The sequence below is a fragment of the Urtica dioica genome, chromosome 1 (assembly GCF_054948205.1).
Source record: "Urtica dioica subsp. dioica isolate 48M chromosome 1, U.dioica_male_clone48M_v1_H2, whole genome shotgun sequence".
Lineage (NCBI taxonomy): Eukaryota > Viridiplantae > Streptophyta > Magnoliopsida > Rosales > Urticaceae > Urtica > Urtica dioica.
In genome coordinates, this window is record NC_142756.1 from 10,335,472 (window position 1) to 10,349,783 (window position 14,312).

The window sequence follows — 14,312 nt, forward strand, 5'->3', positions numbered from 1 at the left end:
CATCAAGTCAATCCTAAAAATCATGAATGAGGTCATGAATATCAAACAAGCAATAAGCACGGAATTAATTCAAGCGATAGAGAAGAAGAACATGAAAAATACTTCAATCAATAAATAATGAATCCACAACTATATTCCAGCAAAGCTAGGCCATCACCCTTAAGGGGTTCAGTTCATGGCGATGAGAGTAACAGAAACAAAAAATATATAAAAACAAACCATGAAAACTAAATTAAAACATGAAAACATAAATGAGAGTTCCAAGGAATAGAGATAGAAGGGAAAAAGCTGAATTTGCGGTTGTCAATCGCGACGAACGGTGGTCTTTTTCTCCAGTTGTCTGTTCTCTCCCAACAACCCAAACAACTAATAAAGAACCTAAAACAAAAACTAAGATGTGTTTTTAGGAGTTCAAACTAGTATATATAGGGTTTTGAGTGATTTTCGAAGCTATTTGGGCCCTAAGATCAGACCAAAAGGTCCAAAACTCATCAAAATCGAAAAATAGCATCTTAGAAGCTAAAAATAGGCAAAATCGGTGTCAAACACGCAGTTGGAGTGCTCTGCATGCGGTGGACTCGCGGACCGCGCGTATGACTCTGCCGGGTCTCCACGGTGCGTAGTGATGCTTAAAATTACCATAACTTCTTGCTCAGGTGTTCGATTCTTGCAAATAAATATGCGTTAAAAATATAATAGAGAGCTCTATCCAATGGTGGAAATATTTATTCTAGAATGTTTAATAGAAAATCTCAAAATCATGCAGAAGAGGACGTTGTGCTTCTTGTTTCGCTCTAATTTGTCAAAAAAATCTTCGAATCACTTCAAAAATTGCTCTGTAACGTCAATTGATGCTCTATTATCCTCCTTAACACCCAATTGGCCTCTTAAACTTGTAAATCACTCAAAAACACATCAAACACACTAAAAGTCACTAAAGAACAAGTGAGATTCAAGTCGGAAAATATGAGTTTAACGCGTACGAAATGCACCTATCATGTACTACGAGGATTGAGGGAGCTTAGAGCTGAGGCCTCTCTCGGTGAGCATGTCGGAGTTTCTACTGGGGTTAGGGTTTGATCGACTTCTGGAGCAGTTTTCTCAGATCGAGATCAACGAGATCAGGAGACTCCATGACCAACCTCCACCGGCTTCCAAGGAATCCATAGAGTCGATGCCGACGATCGAGATCGACTCACCCCAATTCGAGTCGGACTCCCACTGCACAGTGTAGAATTAGGTCACTCGTCTTTGTTGAGTTTGGGATTAGAATTTGGAAACTACAGAAAAAACGTGACATCCAGAGACTAGGGCATTTACGTTCCATGGCGTGATATCTATATATGACAGAGAAATAGAACTGAGAGAAGAGAGATGCAACAACGAGAAAAAAACGAAAAAAGAAGAAAAAATGAAAAAAATGATAATAAACTAAATTTAAAGGATATGATAGACATTGCACATTGAATATGCTAATAGAAATGTCTTAAATTATAGTTTGATTGATTTTGGCCCAAAATTTTGAAGCCAGTCATACTTCTGTCCAAATCGCAAAATAGAAAGTTATGAAAGATTGTGGGCCCTTATGATTTGAGCCGGAATTATTTACACAGCTCAATCGAGTCTGGGCAACTAGCTAGTATTGGTTGAGCCCTAAACCCTTTAACCATTATCTGTTATCCTTTTCTTTCTTTTTTCACCAGTGAAATCTGATTTTTGTTATTCTAGTTTTACTAGATCATGAGTCACACCGTGGAAAATGCATAAAATATTGATTGTGTAGATATAAATTTCTAAACGACTAACTTCCAAAAATTAAAAATTATCAACTTTGATTAAAATTTAGAAAAATTTGTCTCTTTGGATTTCATAAACTAGAAATCATTGACGAATCCGACCAAGTTAGAACAGCTTGCTGTCATGAGACACGCCCTTAGAACATACTGAAAAAGCTTGAAGTTGAGACTCCTGTGAATGTTTAGAGATGAACTGAAAACTTACATCTCATAAATAAGTAAACGAGTAATAAATTAACAAAATAAAAACTGCACTCTTAAAACGGATTCTAAAAATTAAATAGATTTATAAAAAGCTAGTTCTGAGATGAAAATTCAAAAGCTGTATATAGAGATTAATTTCATAATGGCTTAGTTTTAACATATAGTTCTAACAAATAATGTAGACTTGGGGATATTCACATGGTAATACAAATTCCAACACATATTATTGGTCTACTATCATCAGACACACAAGATTTATTTTTCATTGCAACTTAAAAAAATATTTTAGATCATCCACTTGAGCTTAATTATAATACAAATTAATCTAGCCATGACGTTAAACATTCTCACTAATAGAGTGTCCTGACATTTATAATACCAAAGCAGACATGATGAAGATCTTTGTAGCCAGTAGTTTTGTTGGTTTCTCTATGTCTCACTTAACATTCCTATAAAAACAACTAGATTCGTAATATGCTTCGACCAAGGAGGGCTATGAGAATAATAAAATAACATTATTTATTTCCCTATCCAGTCTTCCCATTCTCTTCCCATACTTTAGTCTGGTTTCTTATCTCTTCAAGAACACCAACACAGAATTCCATTCCGTTATAACAAAATGACACCATCATATTTTAGTTTTGAAAATAAATTGTTTATGCTTTTTTATAGATTAACAAATGAATCTTCATATACAAACTCTAGTAACGAAACTGTGATATAATTAATATACATAATCCACTCTAGTCGAATTGAAACATTGATTTTTTTTTTTTACTAATAAATTCAACTATAAGTAAACATGGGCATAAATTATTTTGGTCATTCTAGTTTCGTCTTTATCGGAATTCCATTTCCAAATAAACGGATTCTTGTCTCAACGACGATAGTTCAAGGATGACAGAGATGAAAATAGACGATAGTCTTGTTTGCCGATAGTATGGCCGCTAATAGTTCAAGAATTTTTGTTTTTGCCGATATTCTTGTTTTGCCGAAGACATTGGGACGCCGATACTTTGGTACATTTCGTCGATAATATGGCCGTCGATAGTTCAAGAATTCTTCTCTTCGCCAATAGTTCAAGAATTCTTCTCTTCGCTGATAGTCTTGCTTTGTCAAAGGCTTTGTGACGCCGATAGTCTGGTCTTGCACTTTTTGTTGATGATTTGCATGAGGATGGTTTAAGCACGCCGATAGTTAGGTTTTAAACTTCCCAAAATCTTATCGTTTTTGCTATCAACATGGACTTTTATCTTGTGAAAATTACAGCATAACAAATAATTTATGCTTTTTTTATAGGTTAACAAATGAATATTCATATACTAACTCTAATAAGAAACTGTAATATAATTAATATTTATAATCAACTTTAATTATGCATAAATAGAGTTGAACCATTGATTTTTTGTTTTAATAATAAATTCAACTATAAGTAAACTTGGATATAAAATATTTTGGTCATTCTGGGTTGGGCTTTATCGGAATTCCATTTCCAAATAACTTCGAATATTTCAATCTTAATTAGAGTAGCCAAATTTTGGTCAAATCAGAATAGTACACTCTGTTAATTCAAATATTGTTCGTGAATAGAATTTTTTTATTATTATTTTTTTTATACTATTTTGAAGTAGGAACATAGTTTATCTAGTGAGTTTGTACTACTCCCACGTACCACTAATAATAATAATAATAATAATAATAATAATAATAATGGCACTCTACCTAACTAGTCATATTCAAACGTTACAATTTTAATTTAGCCAACATTTCAAACGTTTTAATTTTATAGCCATTGCATTTTATTACCTTACGAAAATACACTTAACTGCCCATATTTTTTGTTGTTTATTTTTAGAAAATAAAAAAGGAAATAAAGATAATTAAAACCCCAAATTAGTTATAATTGCTTTCCTAAAAAATGAAAATTAATTAATGTTAATTAACAAAAATTAACAGTAGTTAACTATATAACACCCCGAAATAAAACCTGTGAAAACATTAAAAACAACGTTAATTTACATCAATTAATGACTGCGTTTGACATAACTTTGCTTAAAAAAGTGATTTTAGAATAGCTATACGAAAAAGCTGTTGTTTTAAAAAACAGATTAGTGTTTGATAAACTATTGTAGAATAGCTATAGCTGTTAGTAAAAGCTGATTTAGTGTTTGGTAAAATATATATTAATATTTATAAGTAAGAATTATTTATATAAAATATAATTAATATTAATAATAATATATTTTTTGGTATATAAAAAATATATCAAAGTGGGTGTCTATAGATTGTAAAAAATAAATTATAAATTTTGGTGACTTCAAAAAAAATTATTTGATGAAAACATATAAAGATAATTAAAATTAAAAGTTAGTGTAAGAGAAAAAAAAGTTAAGACAAAGAAACTACAAACCAAAAACTAAAGCTCATATAAAATTCAAATTGTAGCTTTTAGTTTTTAGTTAAAATATTCAAAAACACTTTTTAGCTTTTAGAAAAAGCAATTTTACCAAACACTTAAATATGATTTAACTTTTAGAAAAAAACTAAAATCAAGCTTAATAAGCAGAGCCAAACATAGCCAACGTCTATTAACAAATATGGGAAAATAAATAAATAAATAACGCATAAAAGAAACTAGAGAAATTTGAGTAAGAGAGAAAGAGATTGCACAACAAAACAATTGATTGGAGAATAATCAAATAACTTTAACAAGAATTTACAAAACCTAGCTACATATATACTAGCTTTTATTTATTTATTTTATTTTATAAAATCATATCAACACTTCTTACTCTCTGTTATAGTCATCGTTGGCTTGCACCATTCATTAGACCATCTCCAGTGGAGCGCTATGCGCTGCCTATTTTGGCGCAAGCGCTAGCGTGTGATGTTGTTTTAGAACAATGTAGCACTTGTAGCGCTACACTGTTAAGTGCTTTTTTTTTTAAGTTTTAAAATTTTCCCAAATGCCCAAATTTTACATATATGATTATTTAATATTTATCCCTAAAATTATTTAATTTATATAAAATTTATTATTTTGCATAATTTAAAAGACAACAATATTTTAAAATACAACAATGATATTTGCACATTGCAAGAAAGTTATAATATTAAAACGGTCATAATAAACTAATACCAAACACAATTACATTAGAAATTTGGAAGAAAATCAACAAGAAAACTCAAAAGACATTAAAAAAACACAATACAACAAAATAAAATTACAATAGATAAACTAATATTCTGGAAGATTGGTGCCGGATCCCCCGAGACCGGTAAAACATTGAGAATATGAATCAAAAGTCGGAGGTGGTGTATGGGATTGTTGTTGTTCAAGCCCCTTTTGCATAATTTTCGCTTGTTCGGCTTGAACATATGCACGAAACTGTGGATCTGATATTGAACTTAAATCTCGGAACAATATTTATTTTCTTCCTTGATTTCTTTGAATTCCAAGTGGCATTGCCTGATTGCACTTGTCTTCTTCAATTGCTCAAGAAGTTCTTTATTTCCTTCCTCAATACCACTAATTCTAGACATTATTCCATCATCTATTTTTTTTTTAATTTGGCTTTCTTCACCCCAATCGGCTGCTCAGGAGGAGATGGATATCTAGCAGATTCAGGAGTTGGATTTTCTGACTCTTGTGGGCAAGATGAACCTCGAGATGTTTGTCTTCCACACATGATCAAACTTCCAACCTTTCTTGAATTTTCATCTTGTGAAAGAATTACTTTAGCTTGATCCATCTGAAAGTTGATAAAATAATGGTCAAGTATAAATCTAATCGTGAGAAAATAATAAACTATAATACTCACAATATCTTCAGTTGAAGCACCGCTTGGGTGTCTATTATCAATTTGTCGAATGCATGCATGCATCTTCCTTGTAGCTTTCTCAATCACTTGAATACGGTACTAGATTGATCGCATTGAATGCATCTTTGAATCCGGACTTTTGCAGTTGTTGTAAGCTTCCGCAACACGAGTCCAAAACTGATCGGATGATTGGTATATACCGATGATTGGGTCTTGCAAAATCTCCATGTAAACCCGACAAAGGAGTTTGTTTTCATCTCGAGAGTAATTAGAAGCTCTAGACATTTCTTTAGTAAGGTGAGTGATGTGGTGAAATTACAACTTATGAAGGCAATATTTATAGCAAGATTCTCACGTTTCTCAACTCGTTTGGACGCGATTTGACTACTCACTTACAAGATTCTCACGTTTCTCAACTCGTTCTGACGCGATCTGACAACGCAATTACAAGATTCTCACGTTTCTCAACTCGTTCTGACGCGATTTGACAACTCACTTACAAGATTCTCACGTTTTTAACCCGTTCTAACGCGATTTGAAAATTCACTTACAAGATTCCCTTTATCATTTACTTTTTCTCTATAAAATACCAATTCTATCATGAGTTTTAATACACGCACTCATTCTATTCTTAATATAATACACATTCTCTCATTTTATCTCCCAAAATGAATACTAATTCATCCTCGTCGTCTTCAAGCTCGAATGACGATTTCATTATTAGTTTGGATGAAGAGGAGGAGACCATAACTCATGCTATCGTCAATAACAATATCCTGATTACAGAGCTTATCCGTCAACATTCCAACCAAGTAGACGTGAGAGCGGGAGGCTCAGTTCCAAGACATGCTTTCATCAACCGTGATTGAGTGAGTGCAGACCGTCGACTATTCAATGATTACTTTTCTGAAACCCCGATGTATGATGAAGCCATGTTCCGTCGGAGATATCTTATGTCTCGCTCATTATTCCTCCGCATATAGGATGTTGTTCAAGGTCATAACAACTACTTCGAGCAGCAGGTGCATTTCAGATCTGGCATACGGTGTTCCGGCCACAGACGAGTACGTCAAAATAGGAGAGTCAATGGCGATTGAAAGCATGATGAAGAAGTTTTGTCGGGCAATCATTGATGTATTTTCTGAGCAATATTTAAGATCACCAACAACTAATGATATTGCTAGACTTCTGCATGTTGGTCAACAACGTGGTTTTCCAGGAATGTTAGGAAGTTTAGATTGTATGCATTGGAAGTGGAAAAATTGTCCCACTGGATGGGCCGGACAATACACGGGTCGCAGTAGAAAGCCTACTATTATACTTGAAGCTGTAGCAGATTATGATCTTCGGATATGTCATGCTTATTTTGGCATGCCAGGGAGCAACAATGATATCAATGTGCTAGATTCTTCCCATTTATTTTCCAATCTCACTCAAGGTATCGCTCCTCCTGCCCATTATGTCATACAAGGAATAGAGTATAATATGGGTTACTATTTGGCTGATAGTATATATCCAAAATGGTCAACCATTGTGCAAACTATCCGAGAGCCGCGTGGCAAAAGAAAAGTATTTTGCAATGAAGCAAGAAGCGTGCAGAAAAGACGTAAACGTGCACTCGGGGTTCTCCAACAATGATTTAAAATTGTTGCGGGACCGACACGATTTTGGAGAAAAGAAGTCTTACAAGATATAATGACTGATAATTGAAGATGAACGAGATCTTAGTGCTCCAATAGGAGTTGCGAGAGAAACACCACCAGCGAATGTTGAAATGGTGGGGGGTGATGGCACACGATTTGAGCAATTCGTTACCCACTATAGACAAATAAGAGATAAAGTTGCACACATTGCACTTCGGAATGCATTGATTGGGCACTTGTGGGAAGAGTATTCTAATTCCGAGTCATAATTGTTTGTGTTAAAGTTACTTTTATTTGTTGTGTTGTAGTTTGTTTTACTTTATTTTAATTGAGTTGTGTTGTAATTTTTTATTTATTTTAATTGTGTTGTGTTGTATTTTATTTTTTGTATTGTGATTTTTATTAAATAAAATTTTATTTTATTTAATGTGTATTTATATTTATAATTATAATTAATTTATAGAGTAATATTTTACTCATTATCATAATTCTTCTAAGTTATCTAATTAATAATAATAATAAAAATATAGGGTATAAGTTTAAATAAGAGCTAAAGGGGGATAAAAATAGAGTGAAAAATAAAGTGGCATTACTACAAATATAGGCATCGGGTGCAACTAAAGTCGCACTCGATGCCCAAAATATCGCACCCGAAAGTTCTTCGGGTGCGACTGTAGGTGCGACATTGTCGCACCTAAAAGTGTCACATATTAGGTGCGACACTTTTCGGTGCGACATGTCGCACCCAAAGTCGCAGCTATTTGGCTTCAGAAAATCTAAAAAAACGAGTATTAGGTGCGACATGTCGCACCTAATACGTTATTTTAATTATAAAAAAAATTGCACGCCGCCCATCCTCCCCCTCCTCCCTCGCAGGTCTCCCCCTCCTCCCCTTCCTCCCTCGCCGGCCTCCCCCTCATCCCCCTCTTCCCTCGCCGACCCCCCTCCTCACTCGCCGGAGCTTAGCCCTCGCCACCCCTCCTCCCCCTCATGTTGGAGAGCGGAGAGAAAAAGAGGTCGGCTCTCGCGGTCTTGGACGGCGGAGATGCTCGGCGGAGGTCGTCGGCCGAGTGAAAGAGCTTACCTAGGCTCGATGGCGAGGAGGACGGGCGGCGAGGAGGATGGGCGGCGGCGAGGAGGACAGGCAGAGGCAGAGGGACGAGAGAGAGAGAGAGAGAGAGAGAGAGAGAGAGAGAGAGAGAGAGAGAGAGAGAGAGAATGAGAGAGGCGTGAAGAAGAAGAAGGAGCAGTGTTTTATAATTTTAACCTAATATTGGGTGCGACATGTCGCACCAGATACTAAAAAAAAACTTTTCAATTCAGGACAGTAAAAATAAGAGGATGGATTTTAAGCCCGCCTAAAATTTTTAAAACTTTTAGGTGCGACATGTCGCACCAGATAGTATTGAGTGCGACATATCGCACCCGATACCACTTAAAATGCGCGAAATTTTTGGTTTTCTGGAAAGGATACGGTGCGACATGTCGCACCCAATGCCTATTTAGATGCGGCATTTAGGTGCGACATGTTGCACCGGATACCCTTCCGCACAAGAAAATGAAATTTGTAGTAGTGTGAGAAATATAGTTCGGTTGGAGAGAAATCACTTACTGACAAATAGAGTGAGAAATAGAGCGATCGGTTGGAGATGGTCTTAGGCAGTTACAAGGTTGCAACAAAATTTATTGTAAAACTGTAATACTAGAGGTCCTACGTACGTTACAGAGAGAGAGAGAGAGAGAGAGAGAGAGAGAGAGAGAAAATAAATGAAAAAATGATACGTTAAAAAAATTTAGTCAATAACTACTTTCGAAACAAAATGTTGGCTAAAATGAAATTTCCATGTTTAAAGCGTCAGTTGTTTATAAATTTTTAATAATAATAATAAGATAGTAGTACAGTTTTGAGTACACAATTTGCGGTAAGAATTGCCTACAAAAGAAACCATTTAGCTAATAATATTATCGCGACTAAATGTTCCGTACTTTTTTTTCCCTTTCCCTGTATTTTTGGAAAAATAAAATTTTCAGCATGTCAAACAAACAATGTGCCAGTATGCAAGCAACAATAAACTATAAAGTAGTGGTCACAAAAATCTATGCTTAAAAAGCAATAATTAGTAGGGTTTTTTTTTATTTTTATTTATTTTTTTTTAAAAAGGGAATGATAAGCAGTTCATGTAATGTACCCATATTTTCGCGCTATAGTTTCACGAATCTTTTCATTTCTCAAGAACATTTTACTAGGAATACTGGAATAATCCTTGGCTTCTTGCCTAATATACAAATTTTTGATGTTTGTCTTCTTGATATTTAGATAATATAGATCGCACACACACCTACAAATATCTCAGCAATTTTCTTGATATACTCGAGATTGTGAATGCATGAACAAAAAAAAAAAAAAACTTGCAATATAGTAATTAGTAGTACGAACGCAAATGTTTTTGTAATCGTGTTGGTAGTTAGGGTTTCGGGCTTGACGTAATGTTTAAGACTATCTCCAACCCTAAAATTTAAAAATGTAATTTTTTGCACTCTAAAATACAATTTTATTACATCATAAAATGTTTTATCTCCAACCCAATTCTCCATTTTTAACACAAAAAATCATATTGTTCATAATTATACTATTTTAATAATTTAAGCATCTTTCTATATATTACACGAACACCAATATTTATTTAACTTGTATATTTTGCACCCAATATTATTATATTTAAAAAGTAAAATAAACACACATATTATATGTACCATGTAGTTATTTGGTTCAAAATTTAATAAGTAACATCATACACAAATACTATTTTTTTTTTATCTATATGTGATGTCATGTTATTTATTTTATAGTTTGTTAGCAATGAATGTATTTTTTTTTTATCACATATCAAGATTAATTATTTATATCCAATTAGAATAAACTCAAATAATTATATATGTAATTTTGTGATAAATTAATACAATTACAAACAAAATATATAATTATAATTGGTATTGTGTGGTTGATTTGTAAATAAATAAATTATTATTATATTATTAAAATTTCACTCCAAAATAGAATACAATGAATAAGAAAATTCTATAGTTTGAGGTTTACTATCCCATTCTATAATAGAGTGAAAAATGAGATTGACATGCAATTTTATTTTACCAAATCCCACGGAGATGCTCTTATTATTTATTTTTGGCAAAAGTAAAGAAACAGCATTTAATTTGTTTGGCCTAGGGATTTGGGATTAATAATGTCACATCCTGTGACATACAATTGCTTTGAGATTTTCATTTTGGACCAGTCAATTCTGAGCCTGTGCTGCACTGAGAGCAGAAAAACAAAATATTTGCTATTATATTACCATTTCTCAATAACACGTCAGAACTCCTTGTTTCTAGATGTTAGAAATTTTAAATTGGTTGCTGGAAATCACAGTGAAACATTACTCCAACATGAGAAATTCTTAATTTTTATCCTCAATCAGAGAGTTTTTACCCTGTTATCACTAAAAAAAAATATTTCCAAAGCTTTTTAATTATTATTTTTCTATTAAATGATGTAAATTTTAAAAAGTCAGATGCCAAATGTAATATAAAGTTTGAATTGAGATAACAATAACTATATAATGGTCAATATTAATATTAAGCCGTCATATTTCATAACTAAAAAAATATATTCAAAAGTAAAAACGACAATAAAGCCACTTTGTCGTCGCTTTCAAAATCGTCATCCACCGCCTATCTAATCTCTCATGCTGGGCAGGCCCGCCGAGTCGCCTAGCTGAGGTGTTTGCTGATGTGGATACCCCTATCTGTCGTCGAGTTGCTCGATTGAGGTGCTCCCACTACCAGAAATTTGGCTTCTAACTACTTCCGAACGCCGTAGTCATTTTAAATCCACTACAGTTTACTGACTGTCATCTATTGCACTGGAGTCTTATCTCTTTGATTATGACTCCAGTGTTTGGCCGTAGTGTATCTGTTTTATAAGACTGTAGTTAAAATATATAACTACATTGTTTAGATGTAGTCTTACTAGTGGCATCTATAAATACTACAACGTTATGCTGTAGTTATATAGAACTCAATTACATAAGATAAAAAAAACTACAGTTTTAACAAGTAGTCTTAATTGAGTCAATTAGACAGACTACGGCGTTTTTGTGGCATCTATTGCACTGGAGTCTTATCTCTTTGTCTATGACTCCAGTCTTTTCTGTTGAAGACTACATTTTTATAATGTAGTTGTTCAAATTTTGAGTCAATAAACACTACAGCTTTAAAGAGTAGTTATAATTAATTGAGTTGGACAGACTACGGCGTTTTTGTGGCATCTATTGCACTGGAGTCTTATCTCTTTGTCTATGACTTCAGTCTTTTTTGTTGAAGACTACATCTTTTAACTGTAATTTATATCCATGAAATTCTATTTTAACAATATAGACTACATCTTATTTATGTAGAGCAATTTTTTAAATAAAAATATATATTTAAACAAATATAAAATAAAATACATTTATATTAAACACAATAATAATATCCAAAAAAATCTCATATTTCATTAAATCAATAATAAATATCATTTACATAAATATCCAAAAAAACACCAAATACTGATTTCCAAAACAAATTCCAAATTGTACCTAATGAGTTCTATACATATAATATTCTAACAACTAGGATTGAGGCAATAGACATGGTATCTTTTCAGGGAAAAAAGAACAATATAGCTTTTCATGAATCTGAGATGTAAGTAAATTAAGTTTCAACCATGAATACTTGAGTTGATGTAAGCAAAGCAAATATAAGAAACTTACTAACAGTTAATGGTCTAAGAAACAACTAGAGATCAGAGAAATTGGTGGTGGAGTGAAAGACTATGTAACAGTAGATTGGCACCTCCCACAGCACCTCCCACATCAAAGAAAAATCGCAGACTGAATATAAGAGTCCAAACCAAGGTTTACAAATTCTGAAGCATTCAGCTGACAACGAACTCCATTGTCGCTGGGAAGGACCTGATGAAGCATATAAATGAATGCTGAGTTCATATCAATAGAATCGAATATGCTTCATGCCATACAGGTAGACTGCTACTGTTCGGTTTTCAGGTAGTTTTTTCTTAACAGGAAAAAAAAAAAAATTAAAACAAACTTTAACTAAGTGTATACTGAATTTCAATCACATGGTAATTTCTCTTTTAAAAACAAATAATGTACGAGTTCATATCAGTTGTTTACTAGGAAAATGTTCGGATTGACATTACACTAGAGAAAAATTAGCAGCAGCGAAAAATTAGTCAAGTACACAGTTTTGCATCAAAATGACAGTATTGCTATTCTTCCGTGGATGCTCAAGATCACTCTGTAACACCGACGGAGACAAATAAATAACAAGTCAAGAGAAAGAACAAAGAAATTTCTTCAATACACTTTGCTCTCTGAATTGCACATAAATTACAACTTATTTATGGACAATTTATCTTTCAGGTTATTGCAAAATCTTAAAAAATAACTCCGATAAAAGAAAATAATCTCACAAAAGTGCATATACGAACCATATCCCAATACCAGGGCGTTGATTTCAAAAAATGCATCCCTTATACTTTCTCATCATAAGCCATAAAATACGAACCAATTTGCACAATCCAATCAGATTCAGGAACTAAGCCACACACATACTCAGAAAAAATAAACATGCAAAAGTGGAGAAAATAGAAACATTGTACACAATAACAGGACATGATGACTATATACATAAAAGCAAATTTTACCGATAGAGGTTTTTGGTTTTGACTGAGACGAACGGCCTGCTTTGGGGTTCTTGTCTTCGCCCTGTTTTAAGTCAAGGGCCTCTTGCTTTTTCAAGTTCTCTTCATTATGCTTCATCAATCGGTCCGCCCCTACCCACTCATCCCAACTGTTGCCAAGATGTCCAACTCACATGACTGATTGTTGTATCACCAATCGGAAAACAGAGTACTCATATCACATCAAACCAAAAAAACACAGTTCCCTCAAATTAACACATTCTAGACACCCCCTAGATCGCCTCAACCTGTTTTTCCAGAACCCGTAGATCTCTTAAAACTGTCAATCCTATTTCCATCACTGCTATTTTTCTCAACCCCTCTCAAACCTATACAGAATAAGCGACATTGTTTTTTTTTCCCCGCTATTTTCTCTTTCTCACACATTAATACAACAATGGTTATTAATTGAAAAAAGAAGAATCACATTTCCTGAACCTCCTTTGTAAACACTATCCACTAGGGTAACTAAAGTATCAAAAAATGAAAACATCTAATGTGGTTGTACATAGTGTATTTACTAACAGTTGAAATTAACATAGAAAGACGGAGAAAAAAAAAGGAGAGAAAAGAGAGACGGACAGAATAGAAGTCACTCACTTTTTATTCCAACCCTGCTATAAAGGAAAAATTTGTAAATCATTTAGAAAATTATTCTCTCAGCCAAGCTATGATGAAATTTACAAAACAAACAAATCTAATTGACGCGAAATTAAAGAAATCCAACGAGACGCAGTAGAACTTACAAGATAGTGTACATAGTATCTCCACTCTTTCTTCCTCAACTCAGCCTTTTGAACCTTCAAAAGTTTCAAAAAGCGAAACACTTGAGAAACTAAAAACAACTGAGGCAACAAAATCCGCACTCTATCAAAACGAAATGAACGTAATAGAGAGCCAGGTTCAAACTGAAGAGCAGAGAAGAGCGTTGGAAGACGAGATCGGAAGAAAGAGGCGAAACCTTGGCTTTGTAGATTCGAGGTCCGTGGAAAGCGAGGACTTTCTCTCCCTCGACGAATAGTGTCGACTTTATTTCCAAAAGTACCAT

At 33.6% G+C, this 14,312-nt stretch overlaps 2 protein-coding genes across 2 annotated transcripts; one reads left to right on the forward strand and one right to left on the reverse strand.

Moving 5' to 3' along the window:
• The first annotated feature begins 6,745 nt into the window (after window positions 1-6,745).
• On the forward strand, window positions 6,746-7,459 carry LOC149407133 (uncharacterized). The gene has a single exon (XM_089618851.1). It carries the CDS (start codon window positions 6,746-6,748, stop codon window positions 7,457-7,459), a length of 714 nt encoding a protein of 237 aa, XP_089474977.1.
• A 5,291-nt stretch (window positions 7,460-12,750) lies between these two features.
• On the reverse strand, window positions 12,751-14,312 carry LOC149407134 (protein MRG1-like). Its single transcript, XM_089618862.1, has 6 exons — window positions 14,226-14,312; window positions 14,011-14,064; window positions 13,865-13,878; window positions 13,184-13,374; window positions 13,061-13,119; window positions 12,751-12,819 (listed from the first exon to the last, which is right to left on the reverse strand). Exons 1-6 carry the CDS (start codon window positions 14,310-14,312, stop codon window positions 12,751-12,753), a joined length of 474 nt encoding a protein of 157 aa, XP_089474988.1.